The sequence below is a fragment of the Psammomys obesus genome, unplaced genomic scaffold (genome assembly GCF_907164565.1).
Source record: "Psammomys obesus unplaced genomic scaffold, mPsaObe1.curated_primary_1811, whole genome shotgun sequence".
In the NCBI taxonomy this organism is placed as follows: Eukaryota; Metazoa; Chordata; class Mammalia; order Rodentia; family Muridae; genus Psammomys; species Psammomys obesus.
Window position 1 is genome coordinate 14,443,586 of NW_026591598.1, and position 19,395 is coordinate 14,462,980.

General features: G+C 42.2%; 1 protein-coding gene across 5 annotated transcripts in view; it reads left to right on the forward strand.

Annotated features, from left to right (window-relative positions):
• The window catches only part of Luzp1 (leucine zipper protein 1), a 91,049-nt gene extending 72,506 nt beyond the window's left edge, over window positions 1-18,543 (forward strand). For 3 of the 5 annotated variants that reach the window (XM_055610898.1, XM_055610897.1, XM_055610894.1), the window contains 3 exons: window positions 1,284-1,386; window positions 12,467-15,631; window positions 17,188-18,543. In XM_055610898.1, the coding sequence (XP_055466873.1) occupies window positions 12,578-15,631; window positions 17,188-17,343 (3,210 nt within the window). In that variant the 5' untranslated portion in view covers window positions 1,284-1,386; window positions 12,467-12,577 and the 3' untranslated portion in view covers window positions 17,344-18,543. Of the gene's footprint in view, window positions 1-1,283; window positions 1,387-3,920; window positions 4,006-12,466; window positions 15,632-17,187 lie in introns of all 5 variants that reach the window. The other 2 variants (XM_055610895.1, XM_055610896.1) reach the window with 2 other exon arrangements.
• The last annotated feature ends 852 nt before the right edge of the window (window positions 18,544-19,395 follow it).

Sequence of the window (19,395 nt, forward strand, 5' to 3'; positions counted from 1 at the left end):
TCCTAGCACCCATATAGTGACTCACAACCATCTGTAACTGCAGGGGATCTGATGGCCTCTTTTGGCCTCTGTGGCCCAGGTTATGCTGGGGATGGAGCCCTGGGCTTCATGCGTGCTAGACAAGCATCTAGCAGTTGAGCTACACCGCCTAGGCCGTTCTTTACAGCACTGGCTTATAGCTTCAGGCATTCCTTTTGCTGTCATTTTTAAGCCATTAAACAAACAACAGAACTGTTATCTCTTTCTTTAATTTTGTGCTAGCTCTCTAAAAGAATAGAGGCGGTTTTGTGGTTATGTGTAAACTTTTGGGTTGTAGAATTCAAATTAATGGGACCAACAGTCTTAGAAGGAAGCCAGAAGGTGGGCTTCAGTGATGGCAAGTCATGGCTCAAGGAAGAAGATGTTTAAAATGTCCAAAAGTTTTAGGTTAGCACTGACCTATAAGCCACCTTCATTCTTTATACAGGGTAGACAGGAAGCTTTGACTCAAGTCCTCCACTTCCCATAATTTTTCTCTTATTTCAGCAGTAAGTTTCAGATTGATTGGCTTTTCAGCTTTCTTTTAGGAAGTCATTCCTTTCAAAACTAGAGAGAGGTTTGTAGAAACTCTACTTTTAGCTCTAACTGGTATTGGGTCGTTAAGGGCTGCTTTGAGGACTGAGTCAAAAGGCAATAAAATGAGAGTGTTGTGAAATGGCTTCCCCCCCACCCCCAGAAAAACAAGTTTAAGTCTTGACTGTATTTACTGAGTAAGCTGTAGGATTTTAGACAAATCACTTGGCTTCCTAAGGTTTAAATTATCTATAAGCAACATCATCACATTGTTGTTTTATATAAAACATAATGCCCAAGATGTAATAGGCTTTCTACTTGTTTTCTAAAACATCTTATTTTTAGTATTTTTATATTTAGTGTATTAGTATATTTAGTATCTTCAGTTTTACCTAAGTCATTGTATGACTCACCTTTTCCAAGTTCAGCTTCTTTCCTCACATGGGAATTTAGCTGATTTCTGAGGTGCTTTCCAGATACAAGATGTCATAAATATTTAGAATATTGGGAAATACAGATTTATTAAGTAAAGACAATCTGGCCTGGGAATCATATGATAGGAGGGAAAGTAGAATGGAGCCTGGTTTCCCTTCAGAGACATAGGTAGCTTCCTTCACAGCCAGGATGTAGGTGTAGCTCTTCTTTGCTTCTTTTCTGATGTCGGACTACATGTCAAGGTCTTTGGGTCAACTCAACCTTAGTGTGATTCATGCTTTTCTTTTCTCTGGTAGGTCAACAGGCAGCTACCAGTGAAAGACAGAGACTGCTTCCAAGACAGGAGACAGTGGGGAGGGCAGCCAGAAGTCCACACAGAAAGCCCCTGTTACCTAAATGGTAAGTATATTATACAGTGATATCTGGTAGGCCAGTAGGATTGGGTGGTTTTTGAAGCCACCACAATTTTCTACCCCAGCAAGTGAAGTGAAAAAAGACAGTGTTGGTTGATGCCTTGTTGTGAACCGTACATGAGGCTAAGCTAGGCTAAGCACTTTGCATGTTTTCTTTTGTAAGTCCGTCAACCTGGTAGGGTTGTAGCCCACTCAGACCTAACCGCTCACCAATTGAGTCTTTACTGTGTGTCAGGCCTGTTTGCAGTACGTTTTCTTCCTTAATATCTATTCCAACTCTTGTGAGATTAGTGCTTTTATTGTTGCAAGAAAGTGAGTTGAGAGGTTAAATAACTTCTCCAAGTTTACACAGTCAGCAAATGATAGAGTTAAGTTTTTGAACTAGGTCCTTTTCATACCACATTCCCATTTTGAGAAAGTTACTTTCTGGGTTGAGGTGGTGACTGACTTACCTTTAAAAAGCATACCAAGACAAACATTAAAGAAACTTGGACTAACAGCCAATTCCTTTTGCTCTTTTTGGGTTTTGTGATTGGGTTTTGTGAGCCAGTCTCACAAAGAAGGCTATGGAGAGCGCCAGTGAACTGGCATTGAGAAGAGTGAAAATAGGAACAATGAGCATCGAGGGACTGAGTGGTATTGGTCACCGTTGACAGGATATGGATAGGGAAAGGTCTGGGAAAGAAGTTTGGAAAGTGGGCAGTGGTCATGGAAATGACTAGATACAGAGAAAAAAAAATCTCAGTAACACCTCTCAGCTCTTAATTCCGCTGTAAGAGTCAGACAGAATTAAGTTTAAACATAATGTGGTTAAACATTTGAGGCTGAGAAGTAGTGAACTTCCTGAGTTGTCTGGTGGGAAAATGTATGTCTTTCTTGTCATGAGAAGTGTATGGACAAGAACTGGATGATGCTTACTAAACAACCTCTGCATTGAATTTTTCCCACTTTGAAGAATTTCTGAATGCTACATGGGGGCAAACCCTGAGGTTTGTGAGTCTAAAGTACATGAATTTATGATTCTGTCGGTGATGGTGGGTAATCACTGAAACCCAATAAATGAAATAGATACACTCAAGAAGAGGTGTTAAGATATGCTTGTTAAAAGGCCTAAGTCTTTGAGGAGACTGTTTAAAAACAGTGCTCTGATTTTCCTGTGGATCGGAAGATGCCAAACTCTGGCAGGCCCCTTTTTAGTTGAAACATGGCTGTGTTTGTTTGCTTATATGTTTGACATATGACTGTTTCACAGAGTTGTTGGGACAAATGCTTTTGGTTCCACAAAACCTAAAATACTTCCAACCTGAGTCTGTATAGTTACATATCAAACTGCAAAGAAGTTTGCTGACCCTGTTTTAAGTGACTATTAGGACTAGGAAATGAATCATGGCAACTATGATGGGAAAAGGGACAAGGCAGGATTTATTATGTTCTATTTCAGATCTTCCTGATCTGCCAGGGCAGGAAGAAGAGCTAGTTTCTAAAATGCTAGATAGGGCCACTTAGAAATTAGGTGTAAGGGGCTGAGGATGTAGCTCAGTTGCAAGAGTGCTTGTTTAGCATGCCTAGGCAGGCCCTGCAGTACCATGTAAACCAGGTGCTTATGATATGTACCTACAGTCCTAACACTTGGGAAGCAGAGGCAGGGAGGTAAGACGTTCTAGGTCATCTTTGGTTACATGCTGAACTCAAGGCCAGCATGAGATACACAAGGCTCTGTTGTTTTATTTTGTTCAAGAGGTTTAAGAAGTTTGGCAGAAATGAGCTGCCAAATGATAAAAACAATTGGTATCTTTCTAGTAATAATTAGAACTGAGATAGATATTGATCTATCTCAGGAGACACTGGGTTTAAAAGATGTGACTGGCTGGTTGGTACATGCCTGTGACCCCAGCCCATAGAACACTGAGCCAGGAGCATTGTGAATTTTAGGCTAGTGTGACCTAAATTCTAGGACCAGACCACTTGGACTATAGGGTGAGAAACTGTCTAAACAAAATGCAAACAAGTGGGACCATCCATCCTTTCCTTTCCTTTTTTATGATTTGCTAAGGTTTAGCATGAACAAGTTCCCTCCTAGATGCCACTCCTCAGGCACAGTTAATTGCTGTTTCTGATCTCTCAGGCTGTATGTGTGGTAGTCAAGTGTGCTAAAGAAGAAAAGTAGTGTATGAAGATAGAGATGGTGGATGTAGATGATACCATATGAGATGGTCAGGGAAAAGCTACTGCTAGTTTGCTTCCTCTCTCTCCTCTTTCCTTCCTTTGTTTTTTTACTATAAACCCTTGATCTTCTTACCCCAGCCTCCCAAGTACTTGGGATCACAGGAGAGTACCATTATGCCCAATAGGGAAGGCTTTATTTAAACAAAACAAAGCATTGTTTTACTTTTGGATATATCTGTCTGATTTCTTATAGACAAGGGGAAGCTCTTAACTTTTTCATTCTTGCATGTCATAAAAGCCTAGGTATTTCATAGATGCTCTATAAATATTTAGTAAATAATGAATTCTCCGCAGGAAGCAGGCAAACATTAGGAAGAGAGGCACCTACTCCTTATCTTTGTCGATAGCCCTGGAAACAGCACTCCACCCCTCTCTCCAGGTAAGAAACAAGCAGAAAGAAAGAAAGAAAAGAAAGAGAGGCATGTGGTGACACGTTTCTAATCTCAGCATTTGGGAGGCAGGCGGATCTCTGTGAGTTCGAGGCCAGCCTAGTCAATAGTGAGTTCCAGCCAGAGTTATAAAGAGAGACCTTGAATCAAAAAACAAACCAAAAAAAAAAAAAAAGAAATGTATATTTGATGTTTTAAAGCCCTATTCTAAGGAGTGTAGGAAGATCAAGAAATATTTTGAGTTCTTACTTGGCCCAGTAATATTTGGACAGCCTGTAAGGAGTGGTTTCAGAAGTTTGGCCTCATTTCCATTGTACAGACCTGCAAACTAGAATGGGACAACATGATGGTTAAGACACTGAGCAACTAGTACAGGGTTTGGGTGTGATATTTTAGAATATTACTCCAGGACCTGGTATTCTGTTCCATCTGGATCCACTCTTGCTAGCCATTTCCTCCATAGCAATCCATCAACAGTTCCTTGGCATTATTTAACGTTTTCTGTTAATGGCCAATGTCTGGCCAACCATTAAATCATTAGGAAGTTCGTTCAGCCACTCATAGTCACCAAGTTTAAAGCATTTATTGTATGCTAGGCTCCCTACTTGGTACTGAGAATTCAAAATAAAAATAAGAAAGCAAGAAGGGAGTAAATAAAACTTGATACAGTGCTATGAAATTTGGTAATGGAATCAGTGCATCAGACTGAGCAAGGGAGGTAGGCCTCCATCTGGCCTAGGACTTCAGGAAGGAGATGCTGAAGTAGGATATGAGAAAATGAGAAGGCTCAAGCTTACCACCCAGGCATGAGAGGGAGTACCAGAACGAAAATCTGAGATTTGGGCATGTATCTCAGTAGCAGAGCATTGTCTGGCATGCTCAAGACCCTGGGTGTTTAATCCCTAGTGCTCCTACCACTCCAGCCAGCCAAGAACGAAACTTAATGTGCAGGCTGAAGACAAGGCTGGAGAGGTAGGTGCACAGGCAGGGCCCAGAGCGTGCAAGGCTTCTTGTGTTAATTGGGGAATTTGGACTTTTTCAGATAAGGTAATGAATATAATGTGTCTCTCTTTACTGCTATTAAATAACTGAGTTTAGTGTTTTCATTCCTATGCTGTATTGGTTGAGTCCCCTCACTCAGTTTTGAACAGAGGTTAGAAAATTAACACAAATCCAAATGAAGGGGCTGGTAAGATGGCTCAGCGGCTAAGAGCACTTGTTGCTCTTGTAGAGTACTGGAGTTCACTTTTCAGCACCCATGCTGGGCTCTTAGCTTCCTGTAACTGCAGCTCCAAGGGATCCAGTGCCTTTCTTCTGGCCTCACAGGTACTCCCACAAACATGTATACTCACAGAGATACATAACTAAAAATAAAATCTGGAAAAAAAATCCACATGAACATAGAGGTCAGGTTCCTGAACTTTTGCAATTCATAATGGTTCTAATTTATAGAGGTAGCTGTGCTGAAGTTTGACATGTGTATTAGTTACTTTTCTTGTTTCCATGTTAAAATATTCTGGCAAGAAACAGTTAAGAGAGAAAGGATTGTTCTGGCTTACACTTAGAAGGTGCAGTCAATGATGAAGAGAAAGTCATGCCAGCAAGAGCATGAGAGGCTAATCTACTGAATCCACAGACCCAACCCCGGGGGAATGGATCCACTCCTTTCTAATGTGGGTCATCCCCCTTCTGTTAACATAACCAAGACAGTTCCTCACAGATCTGCCTGGAGACTTGTTGGATTTCAAATGTAGCAAGTTGACAATCAATATTAACTATATAACTTTCTTTTAAAGGTGAGATTTGTTCATGAAAAGTTCAGTATAAAATAGTAAAAAGGGAGGATACTGAGAATGATATAGTTCAGGGTAGGCTGTCTTTTTTGTTGTGTTTTGTACGGGGACCTCAGTCTGTTTCCTAGGCTCCTTAATTTAAAGGATCCTCTTGCTTTATAGACTTTTGAGTAGCTGGAACTACTGGAATGCTACCATGCCCAATTTTGCATGGGTTTTACAAATAGCATTATTGAACTGGGTGTGGTGGCACACGCCTGTAGTCCCAGCCGAGGCGGCCGAGGCCGTTTGAGGCCAGCTTGGTCTACAGAGTGAGTTCCAGGACAGCCAGGACCACACAAAGAGACCCTGTCAAAAACAAAGAAATAAAAAGCATTATTGGGATGTTATATGTCACATGAAGTTCATCTGTTTACATTGTACAGTTCGATAATTTTAAACATATATGCAATGATACACTGTGTTTAAAGCACTCTGTAGACACATTGTGTCATTTGTTTTTCAGTATCTGCTATGCTAGTATAAATCCTTTAACCCTTTTATCTTTTCTGTCACTGAACATATGAAATTAGTTGAGTTCCTAATCCCCCACCCTGTATATAAATATGTAAGGCTTTTGCTGTGCCATTACCCAAATGGGCAAAGGAAAGCATCTACTTTCGCTTCAATTCTTGAGAACGTAGGCTAGGGAAGAGTCTAAAGGAGCCTAGATAAGGCAGGAGAGCTGTGCCATGGAGCTTGGCCAGAGTGATGCATAGGAGGGAGAGAGCCAGCCTTGGTGGTGGCAGTTTTTCAGTGGTGCTGCTCTGTGCGAGCTGTGCACAGGCGCCACCTGGTGGCTCTGGTCATGTAGCGTGGCCAGCGGCTGGGGTCTCCAGAAGACATTTGGAATGTCAAGCCTCACTTGTGGTTGGGTTGTTGGGAGTCACTTTTTACTTTAGATACAGCTTAGACTGTGTTCCTTCCATCCTTTCCTCTAGATTTGAATATAATTTTAAAAGACTACATCATTCAGTATCTTCATTGTTGCTGTCATCGACCATGTCACTGCCCCAAATTTCTCAATGACTCAAATCCTGATTCTGTCACAGTTTCTAGCCTATTCCTGTCATGCTGCACCCCTGCCACCACCCACATGGTACCCACATAATGGAGCCCCAGGCTTCATATATGCTTGACAAAATGCCTTAACCTCTCAGCTGTCTCCTCAGCCCCAAAAGTGATGTGCGGGGATACTTCTGATACCGTTTCTCCATAGTTCCATCTTTGATCACTGATTTTTTTTCTTATACTTTGGGAGGCTTCCATGATACTACATGCTGTGCATTCTTGTGGTTTTTCCGCTTAACCTCACAGATGCTTCATCCCCTTTGCTAGTCTCATCTCTATGAGTGTTGGGGTTCAGACCATTGCTTTCTTGTTTTCTCTGTTTACTCATTGTTTTTATAAGCCATTATCTGTTTTTGTTAACAAATTTATATTATGAGAACACCTCTCCCCTGAACTTTGTCCATGCTTGTGTATTTGTGGCCTTTATTATCTTGGGATGATCATGAAGTTTCTCACAAGTAATGTTATAAACTAATCTTTCTTTTCCTACTGTTCCCATCTGTACTCAACTCATTGAACTCTGGACAGCAGTGTCCTGCAAATTTAGGCCAGCAACCTTGGAGTCGTCCCCAATTTCTCACCTGTCTTATATATCATATGCAGTCCAGGAACAAGAGCATGGGGTTCTCCCTCCACATGGCCAGAATTCTGACCACTTTTCAGGTCTTTGCCTGGATTGTCACAGTGCTTCCTGTTTGGTCTTCCTAGTCCCACTCTTTATTGGTATTTTTAAAAACCGTGGCACTTATATTAGTTTTTATCATATTTTAGGTCATAATAATTGCTATCATCCAATGCTTATATGTTAAGGTTCACTTAGGGTTTGAGACACTGTGTAGCCCTGGCTGCCCTGCAACACACTAAGTACACCAGGCTGGCCCCAAAATTAATAGGAATCCACCTGCCTCTGCTTCAAGTGCTGGGATTAAGTGTGTACCACTGCTGCTCAGCTACTAGGGTTCACTCTTGATCTTGTATATTTCAAAGGTTTAGAGAGAGGTAGAATGACATGTATCCATAATTAAAGTATGCAGAGTGTTGCAGTGCCCAGCTCTCCTGTGCTCTAGTCACTCTTCCTTTTCTATAGTGTTGCCTTCTCCAGATGTCATTTAGTTAGTCATACCATGTGAGCCTTTTAAAACTTGGTATCTCATTTCATTTTAGAACTGAATAATATTATTGTCTGGGTGTAGCAGTCTCTCTATATGTAGCTCTGGATTTTCTGGAACTCACTTTGTAGACCAGCCTGGACTTGAACTCAACAGAGAATCTGCCTCTGTCTCCTGTGTGCTGGAATTAAAATTGTGCACCACTATTCCTGGTATTGTCAAATACGTTTTAATTACTTTCTCCCAATCTTTGGCTTGTCTTGATGTCTTTCACTTTAACAAGCATAAATTATACTAGTTCTTTCTTTCATGGATTGTACTTTTGGGATAATACCTGAGGTTACGACTATACTCAAGGTCATTTGGTTTTTCTCCTTTATGACTTTTTAGGAGGTGATAGTTTTGCATGTTATACTTAAGTCTGTGCACATGGGTCCTGTTAAAGCATCATTTGTAGAGAAGACTATTTCTGTTTTATTGCCTTTGCTCTTTTCTCAGAGATCACTGGACTGTTTTTGTCTGAGCTGTTTTGTTCCTTTGTCTGTTCTTCTCATACATACTACCTGGGCTGATAACTATTAGTTAGGGGTATCATCAGGTCTCAACTTTGTTAATTTTTAATATTATGTTAGTTCTTTTGGTCATTTGACTCTATCAGAATTTTTATCAGTTTGTCAGTATCCACACAATAGTTGCTGGGGATTTTGTTTATGATTAAGTCTATAAAACTGACATTCGGACTATATTGAGTCTTCCTACCAATGAGTATGGACAATATCCCCACTTACTTACGTCTTCTGTCTTATAATCTGCAAAACATTGTGTGAAATATGCATATACTTCTTGAGTTTATATCTGTTTCATTTTTAGAGTGCTAATAAAATGATACTCTTCTTTAATTTCAAATTCCACTTGTTCAGTGTTGGTACATTGGGAAGTGTTTTTGTTGTTCTTGTTATATATTTGTCTGTTGTGCAACTATCTTGTAATCAGTAGTTGTTTCTGGGTTGTTTTTTTTTTTTTTTCTCATTTGAATTTTCTACATAAACAGGCATGTCCTTCTCAGAGTTTTTTCTTTCCTCCCAATCAGTATATCTTTTATTTTCTTGCCTAATTGTATTATCTAAGCTTCTAGAACAGTGTTGAAAAGAGGTGTTAAGAAGACATTCTTGCCTTGTCCTTCATCCCACAGGGAGGCTTTGAGCTTCTCTGTGTGGTTCATGTCAGTTTTCTTTTTTAACCTGTTGCTGTAATGACTTATAGTAACAATTTTCAAAAGCTGAAACAGCCTTGCATTTGTTGGATAAATTCAATTGGTTGTAGCATATAATTCTTCTTACACATTGTTAGAGTTCACAACAACGTATTTTGTTGAAGAGCCTTAGATCTGTCTGTATATGTGAGATATTGGTCTGTAGATTTTATTTTCTTGTGATGTCTTTAAGAGGTCTTATGAGAATTTTGCTGGCCTCAAAGTATGAGCTGGGAAGTATTTTCTGTGATTCTGTCTTCTGAAAAACCAGTGCAGTCTTCTCTAAATGCCTATAGTACTTACCAGTAATTCCATTTGGGCTTTTATACCTATTTTGTAAAGTTATTGGTGATCAGTTTCTTTATAGGGCTATTCAACATTGTCTACTATTTGAAGAGATTATGGCTTTCATAATTTCAGGTAATTGGTCTATTTCATCTGGATTACCAAGTTTCGGCCACAGAGTTGTTCATAAATTGCTCTTTTTAATGTCTTAGAGATCTATATAGTGTCTTCTCTTTCATTTTTGATACTAGTAATTTTATATTTTTAACCCCTGAAAGTCCTAATTTTATTATCTTTTCAATTGTAAAAAGATATATTTAATTTCAAAATATTATGTGGAGTCGTTTGAATCTGTTCTGCTCAGTAATATTTTTCAGTAAACCGGGGACTACTAAAAAAACAAAAACAAAATTCAAAAGATACATTACATTTGTGTGTGTGTGTGTGTGTGTGTGTGTGTGTATTTGTATCATATGTGTCCAGGTGCCTGTGAAAACCAAATGAGGGCACTGGATCCCCTGGAAATGGAGTTGTAAGCCTCTTAAGTGGGTAATGGGAACCAAAACTCATTTCATGGGTGCAGCTGTCATATGCAGAAGATACTACCTCACAGCAGACCTCCAATTCTCTGGCTCTTAACATCTTAACGCCTCCTCTTTCTTGCTGTTCTGAGTTTATTCTACAAATTTTAGAAAGCTGTATTTTTCTTCATTTCAAAATACTTATATATCCAGCCATCTTTTGTTGCTGATTTGTTTGATTCCTTTGTGGACTAATTTAAGACTTCCTTTAGAATTGTTAAGGTGAGTGTCTCAGTTTCTTTTTCTGTTGAGATAAAATACCTTGCTAAAATCAACTCAAGGGAGAAAAGTTTTATTTCAGCTTATACTTTAAGAACACAGTCTATCAAGGTAACTGGCCTCTTAAGTAGCTGGTTCTATCATATCCACAATTGGAACAGATCTACAAACAGGAACAGAGAGAACAACGAATGCATGCTGCTGCCCACCCCCATTTCCCCATTGGTATAGTACAGGATCTTTGCCAAGAAAGGGGCTATGAGGGGGCTGGAGAGATGGCTCAGAGGTCTTCCAAAGGTCCTGAGTTCAATTCCCACTAACCACATGGTGGCTTATAACCCTACAGTGAGATCTAGTGCCCTCTTCTGGTGCACAGGCACACATGCAGGTAGAATGCTGTATAAATAATAAAATAAAATAAAATAAAATAATAAAATAAAATAGGGGCCGTGAACAGCAGGCAGCAATTAACATAATCAACTTCCCAACCTCAAAACTACCCACCAGTCTCCCATGTGATTCTAGGTTCTGTCCAGTTAACAGTTAACACCACCCATCACAGCTGTGTTATATAATAGCCTTGAATTTGAACTTGAAAATGTGTCTTCTGCTAGTGCTGGTATATTCTGTGCCTGTATCTCTGCCCAGTTCATGAAGGTACTCATGAGTTCATTAACCCCATTATGTTTGGTAGTTTTAGGGGGTATAAAACTCTAGTTTGACAGTTTACCTAAGTATGACCATGTCTTTTGTCTTCTACTTGGCACTCAGTGAAAGCTCAGATACTGTTTCTTCAAAGACTGTTGCTATGATTTGAATGTTTGTGTGTCCCACAAAACTCATATTCAAACTGAATCCTCCCCAACAGAATTAAAAACTGGGGCTTTTAAGAGGTGAAGGCTTGTCACCCTTAAAAAGGGGCTTAAGATCTTAACCTTTTTTTGTCCTACCACCATTCAAGTCGAAAGATTTAAGATACTCTTAGCAGATACCAGGCTGTACCTGGCAGAGAGGAACCAGCTGGTGGCTTGGACTTACATTTTCCAACTTCCAGAACCTCATCTGGTCTTTACAAATGATCCAGTGGCAGATCGTTTGCTAGACCAGCCAATTGGATTGCGACAACTTTTAAAAGCCCTCTATTTTTATAAATTGTGGCTTTTTTCCTGTGTAACTTGTATCTGGGAGTAGATTTAATTTTATTCTGTTCAGGGCAGGAATTTCTTTTTCTTTCTTTCTTTCTTTCTTTCTTTCTTTCTTTCTTTCTTTCTTTCTCTCTCTCTCTCTCTCTCTCTCTCTCTTTTTGTAATTGTTAGAACAACTTTATTCAGAGGTTTGGGGAAAGGCTGGAGAAGTCCATGCTGTCTGCCGTCCTCAAAGATCTTAGAAGTGGCCCCATTGCTAAAAGTAGGGCAGGATTTCTTTTAAGTTTTTTTTTTTTTTTTTTTTTTTTTTTACCAACTTGTTTCAGATATTTGTCCCTCCTTTGGTCTGCACACCCTCCCTTCCTTCTCCTTCTCCCACCTCAGGATTATTTAAGTGTTGTTACCAACATTTCACCACATCTTCTCTCTCACGAGGGCCCTTGGGAGAGAAGACTGTGCTTATTTTACAGCTAAGGAAAAAAGGCTTGCTCTATTTATTTATTTACAGATTTATTTTTTACTTACTTACTTACTTACATTTTTTCCAGACAGGGTTTCTCTGTGAAGCCTTGACTGTCCTGGACTCACTTTGTAGACCAAACTGGCCTCGAATTCACAGAGATCCATTCCTTTCCGGGTGCTGGGAGTAAAGGTGCAGCTAGGCACTGTTTTTAAGTCAATACAGAAAGGGTAGAGATTGTGTGCATGGTAGATGTTCTTGTACTCTGCCATGAAAATTGGGGTTTCTTGCATTTTTATGGCATGCTGTGCTTGGGTATCAGCTCACTACCAGGCATAAAGAACAGAGGTTTGTTTTGCAGGCTTACTCAAGGTAATCCATTAAAATTTGGAGTAGCTGTTACGTCCTTTGTACAAGGACTACAAGTTGGCGTTTTTGCAATCAAGCTAAATGCAGGTTTTTTATTTGCTGACATGCTTTCTGCTTTCATTCTGTAGACTGATAATGGTCTTCAGTTGTCAAAGAAGGTTGTGGATACCAAGAGAAAGGTGACCAGTTTCTCCAGTGCAGTTGGATGCCTCTAGCAGCCCACCTTGTTGGCTGTAGACATGGCAGAATTTGCTAGCTACAAGGATGCTGCCTCCAGCCGCCACCTGCGGTTTAAGTTACAGAGCCTGAGCCGTCGCCTTGATGAGCTGGAGGAAGCCACAAAAAACCTTCAGAAAGCTGAGGATGAGCTTCTGGACCTCCAGGAAAAGGTGATCCAGGCAGAGGGCAGCAACTCCAGCATGCTGGCTGAAATTGAGGTGCTTCGTCAGCGGGTACTGAAGATTGAAGGCAAAGATGAGGAAATCAAGAGAGCAGAGGACCTATGTCATATGATGAAGGAGAAACTTGAAGAGGAGGAAAACCTTACCCGAGAGCTAAAATCTGAGATTGAGCGGCTTCAGAAGCGAATGGCTGATTTAGAGAAGCTAGAGGAGGCCCTGAGCAGGAGCAAGAACGAATGTTCCCAGCTGTGTCTGAGCCTGAATGAAGAGAGAAATCTGACCAAGAAAATTTCTTCTGAGTTGGAAATGCTCAGAGTCAAAGTGAAAGAACTAGAGTCTTCAGAGGACCGCTTGGATAAGACTGAGCAGAGTTTAGTGTCAGAATTAGAAAAGCTAAAATCATTAACCCTGAGCTTTGTAAATGAGAGAAAATACTTGAGTGAAAAGGAGAAAGAAAATGAGAAATTAATAAAAGAGCTTACTCAAAGACTGGAGGAAAACAAGAAAATGAACCGAGATCATGTGAGGAATGCTTCCACTTTTCTGGAAAGGAATGACCTTCGGATTGAGGATGGCATCTCCTCTACACTGCCATCCAAAGAATCAAGAAGGAAGGGCAGTCTGGACTACCTAAAGCAGGTTGAGAATGAAACCAGAGACAAATCAGAAAATGAAAAGAACCGTAATCAAGAGGACAACAAAGTGAAAGACCTTAACCAAGAGATCGAGAAACTTAAGACACAAATCAAACATTTTGAATCTTTGGAAGAGGAGCTTAAGAAAATGAGGGCTAAAAACAATGACCTTCAGGATAATTATCTAACTGAACTGAATAAAAACAAACTCTTAGCTAGCCAGCTAGAAGAGATAAAGCTTCAAGTAAGGAAACAAAAAGAGTTAGGAAATGGGGACATAGAAGGGGAAGACGCTTTCCTATTGGGCAGAGGTAGGCACGAGAGGACTAAGCTCAAAGGCCATGGGGCTGAAGCATCTGTGTCCAAACACACATCCCGGGAACTGTCTCCTCAACATAAACGGGAAAGGTTCCGGAACAGGGAGCTTGTTCTCAATAATGAAAACTATTCTCCAAGCAACAAGCAAGCTTCTCCCATTTTTACAAACAGAAGGGCAGCAAAAGCTTCCAATCTGGGAGTAGGTACAGACAGTGGGACTCAGGAGACAAAGAGAACTGAAGATCGAGTTGTACCTGGGTCCTCTCAGAGCGAAGGGAAAAAAGGTAGGGAGCAGCCATCAGTGCTTAGCCGTTACCCTCCTGCTGCCCAGGAGCATACTAAAGTTTGGAAGGGAACTTCCAGGCCAGGCACTGAGAGTGGACTTAAGGGAAAAGTAGAGAAGACAACACGAACATTTAGTGACTCCACTCATGGCTCTGTTCCCAATGACACAGTAGGGAAGACTTCTGATATCTCCTCTGAGGCCCACTATGGCAAGAGAGGACAGGTGCCTGGCAATGGAAATCAAGTAACTCACTGTGCAGATTCTGGCTGTTCTAAAGTCATCGGGTCCCTATCCTCATCTCGAAGAGCCTCCTCAGAGGGATTTTCTAAGGGCAAAAAGGCTGCTAATGGCCTGGAGGCTGATGCCAATTTTTCAAATTCTAAAGCTCCTATTTTATCAAAATATCCTTATAGTTCAAGAAGCCAAGAAAATATCCTTCAGGGTTTTTCATCGCCAAATAAAGAAGGAGTTGATCAGTCTGTAGCAGTTGTGATGGAAGACAGTAGTCAGCATGAAGCCCTGAGGTGTCGTGTCATCAAATCCAGTGGCAGAGAGAAGCCAGACTCAGATGATGACCTGGACATAGAATCTCTTGTCACTGCCAAGTTGGTGAACACAACTATCACTCCAGAGCCAGAGCCCAAACTACAGGCAAACTCTAGAGAAAAGGTTAAGTCCCGAGGGGGACCTAGAACTGCCCTATTTGAAAATGATAAAAATGCTGCAATAGAAAACGAATCTGTGAAATCTACCAGAGCTTCCTCCAATGCTGTAGAATTCCCAGATGCTAATGGTGCTGGGGTAAAAAGCCAAAGGCCCTTCAGCCCCAGAGAGGCCTTGCGGTCTAGAGCAATTATAAAACCCGTTATCATTGATAAGGATGTGAAAACAGTCATGGGTGGATCTGGAACTGAGGCTGTACTGGAGAAGCAGGGACCCACCTCTAAACCCGTGACAAGCAAAGTGACAAGCAGCATCACCATCTACCCCTCGGACAGCAGCGGCCCGAGAGCCACCCCAGGTGAGGCCCCAAGGGAGAGGCACACAGCCACCAGCAATATCCAGGTGGGGCCCCCAGAACTCACATCAGTCAGCAATCGTGTCAGTTCCCCTCTTGAGCTCTCTATTCATAAACATGACATCACCTTGCAGCTCACGGAAGCTGAAAGAATAGGAGATGGGTCTCCAAAGAATAGACCAGAGACAGTGGTCTCTAGGAGCAGCATTCTGATCAAGCCATCAGATTCTGTGGAGAAGAACAGCCATGCCCCCACAGCGGAGACAATCAGGTGGAAAAGCCACAGTGCATCTTCAGAGGTAGGCTCTTCAGACACCAGACACGTCACTGTGCGGAATGCCTGGAAGAGTAAACGAGGCTTGAAATGTTCAGAGGACCCCCCAGCTCAAATAGGTAGAAACATGGAAACTACCAATGCCTACACACAGAGGTCTTCCACAGACTTCTTAGAACTTGAACAGCCCAGGTCCCACCCTTCTGAACAGGGTACTCGAAAGGTAGGAAATTCAGGGGATGCTCCTGAGCTCTCCTCAAGAAGGACCCAAAGTAGCCTCACTGCATCAGAGGTACTCAGCAGGAGGAATCGGATAGGAGATACCATCACTGCTGCCTCCTGGAACCACTCAGCAAGCATGGTGAGTCTCACTTTCCTTCCTCTATTTCCCTTAGCCTTGATCTATCTGTTCTGCCCAGGATTTAGAGAAATACTGAGTCTCCGGTAGGTTGGCAGAAAGAAAGCCACGACTTCCAGAACCCCTCATCTAGTTTGTCTTCTCCATTTTGCTCTCACATGGAAGGGGAGGCAAACAGAAAATGGCACTTGTTCCATGGTTTGCCTGAGATTTCCAGACCAGTGAACAGGAAGCTCTTGGGTACCTGTAGGATGGCAGTGAAGTCAGGAGGTCTCTGTGGACAGATAACAGAGGGGAGAGGGCTGACCTTGGACCTACTTCATGAGCTTTCCATTTCTTTTGTCCCAGACAGGCCTGGCCCATTATATTCTTTGAGAATAGTTCAGTATAGTTAAAGGACAGATGAATCTGGAAACAGCTGACTTTAAAACCAGAGTGTCAGAACAGAGTCTGGAGAAGGCCCCAGGAGTATCTTGGACCAGGACCCATGACCATGAAAATGTCTTACACCTAGACACACTATTACCTTTTAAAAATTCACATTAAATTTTATTTATTTAGTCTGTTTGGCTGTTTCATCTACATGTATGTCTGTGTGTGCCTGGTACCAATAGAGGTAAGCAGAGAGTTATCAGATCCCCTGGGACTGGAGTTACAAATGGTTGTGAACTGCCATGTGGGAGCTGGGAATCGAACTCAGATCTTCTGGAAGCACAGTAAGTGCTCTTAAACCACTGAGCCATCTCTCCAGCCCATACTAGTTTTTTTGTTTGTTTGTTTGTTTATTTGGCAGGTGACTGAGTTAATTAGACAAGCCTGTTAATGTTTTGGGTACTTAACTCTTAGCTTTACCCAGTGTCCCTTAAAACAGCCCTGTGAACAGTGCTATCCTTTTTTCACATGTGAATAGTAAAGATGAAGGTCAGACAAAATGCCTTATTCAAGGTCACCTGGATGAGTAAAAACAAAGACTCAGATTGGAACCTAAGATTTCCTGTAGAGTCAGTGCCTCTCTACCCCGGACATCTGCCTTTTCTGCTCATATTCAAAAGAATATTGGCAAGGCAGAATCCAAGAGTGGGGGAAAAGATGGATATCTAGGGCCCTGAAGATTTGGCTTATCTGAGTTTCCAGGCCATGGGTAAAGCCATGGGATAGAATGATGTAAGGGGGAAGAAGACATGTGGCTTTTTCATAGATCATATATAAGAAATAAAGAGCTGCCTAATTTTCTCTTCAGCATACTCCTGCCATGCAGCAAGGAAATGGTTTTTCACATGTGTCACTTGTGGGTCTTGCTCCCATATTTCAGTTCTAGGCTCTGGCCTGTAAGCAGGCTGTCCCATTATGAGCTTCTTAGTCTTCTCAGTTCTTTATTTCCAAGGGGTTTTATACTGGCTCATGTTCTTCACCTGACCCTCAAAAATATCTCTGCAGTTACTGTGTAGTGTGTGATCTATGCTAGGTGGGTGAACATCCCATTGTGGCAGGTGAGGGTGTCTCATTCCTTCCTGTACTGTCTTTGCAGCTCATTTTTTGCTTATTACTCATTGGCACAGGAGGAAGGGGAAGACGGCACATTTGTTATCAGCAGGCGAGTGCACAACGCCCTGGAGCATTCTGAACTGCCTGGGAAGCAGGTGCTGCCAGAGCCTGAGCGAGTCTGGACTGAGGAGCGACTACAGCCAGCCAGGCCTTATGCTGAGGAAGACTGAGCCAGCTAGGTGAAGTCTACTGTTTCTTCTCTCCTCCTGCTTCTCAGCTCCTCCCCATCCCTGGCCTGTGAAGGACCCAAGGCCAGTTAACCAGGCAAGAGACAAAGGCCTTGGCTGGGAGACTATAGAGAGCCAGGCTATATGGCTCAGGTAATTTTTGCCAGTTGTCCAGATAGGATCAGAGACTACAAACCAGTCATTCAGGCCCAGCCTTCCCTGATGCATGAGGAGTCCTCTCCTATCTCTGTCCCTAAGGTAGCATGGACCACTCTCTGACCCCCAAATGGAAAGTTACAGAAACCATCACCATATAGAGGTAGCCAAAAGCTCTCGTCTCTGCTCCTAAGTGAGTAGTTTGTGTATCAAAGCCCAGTCCCTTTTGCTGTGTAGTTGATGCCCTGATTTTTTTCCTTACCATATCCTTTTTGTTTGCCTTGAGGGGGACTACCCTCACCCCAAAGAACACATTGAGAATTATCAGCCATCATTTCCATCTAGGGGGCTTACATTCCTTCATCTTTTTCTTGAGAATTTGGAAACAAAAAGGGTCTGTGCTGCTGCTCCTAAATAATTATGGGACCACCCTTATGTTGAAGCTTCCCTGATCTGACTTTTGGCTAACCAGTTTCTTGGGGGCAGAGCATGATACCAAATGGAATGACACCATCCTCCAGCTCCAGCTCCAGCTCCAGCTCTCAGCTCACCTTCCACAGGCATCAGAAACAGATCTTATTCATCTCCTTTCCTGGGCACCAACACTGCTGCTGGCATCACGTTTGCTCTCTCTGGGGGCTGGAAACTTCAGCTGACTTCATCATTCTCATCTTGGGAAAATCTCTAGACTGAGCTGGCTGACCCAGCATACTCTGCCTTCTAGGAAGTGCCCAGCAAATGGAAAAGCAAGAACAAGTGAATTCCTTTAGTCACTCCACAAGCAATAGCTCCATGAAATGCATGGACTGACTGCTCCCTCTCTTTTCTCCTCCATCCCCTGTGGAGGAAGCCTTGCACTTTACCATGCTAACTGCTGATGCACCGTTCCCACAAGAGCAAGCCCTTGGTATGAGTAGACCATTATTCCAGTGATTTCATTGGAGGAAAGCCAATACCTGCCTGTTGAAGGCCTCAGATTTATGCAGTTCCAAGTGCATTAAGCCTTTTAGGAAGGCTGATAAATAAACTTTTATCTCCTTATACCAACCACATGTGGAGATTAAGAATTGTTTGCTTGTTGCTGAATTTTCTGAAGCATTTTCAGTTCAAAGGGATCCTCCATGGCTACCTTTGTGAAGTGGATGTCATTGCCTTATCACTGGACTAGAAGTCTGGAAAGCCACATTTTCCCATCCCTCCTGGTTTTGTTACTCTCTGCTCTGTGACCTTTGGCAAGTTAAGTCATTGTCTTCTTGGAGCCTCAGTTTCCCCATCTTTAAAAAAATGAGTTCTTTGTTGTTTTTTGTTTTGTGCCATGTGCACACACATGTGCCACACGCAGATGCACGCTGGGGATAAACCTAGGAGCTGGTGTGGTAGGCTATGCTGTTTCGTAGTTCAGAATGAGTCCTATGGAGTGGATGACCTCTAAGGCCTTAACATTGGTGTTGTATACTTGTTTCAGCAATCAGCGTGAGCTGACTCTTGCTTTTGGAAGGTGGTGTCCACAGGAGTCTAGGGAACATCTTTCTGCCTTCAGTTGTCTTGGTTTTTCTGCTTTCTCCTTTTCTCATGTTTCTGTCCTGGGGATGAGCTCCGAGAAGTCTGTAAGGCCTGCTTTCAGAGGTAAAGGGATTGGATTGGGTAGTCTCAGGTCTATGTGGCACCAGCTTTGCCCAGTGCCATATTTCCTAGCTTTCAAGCTAGGTGCTGTCTATAACACAAGTCTGTTTGATTCCTGTTCCTGTGCCTCTCCTGTGATACTCAGCACACACACTGGCACTCATCTGCCCTTCTTGTCTGCACCAGACTCAGCCATCCTGCCAGGTGTGGGCAGGTCTACCCTTCCACACACACACACACACACACACACACACACACACACACACACACACACAC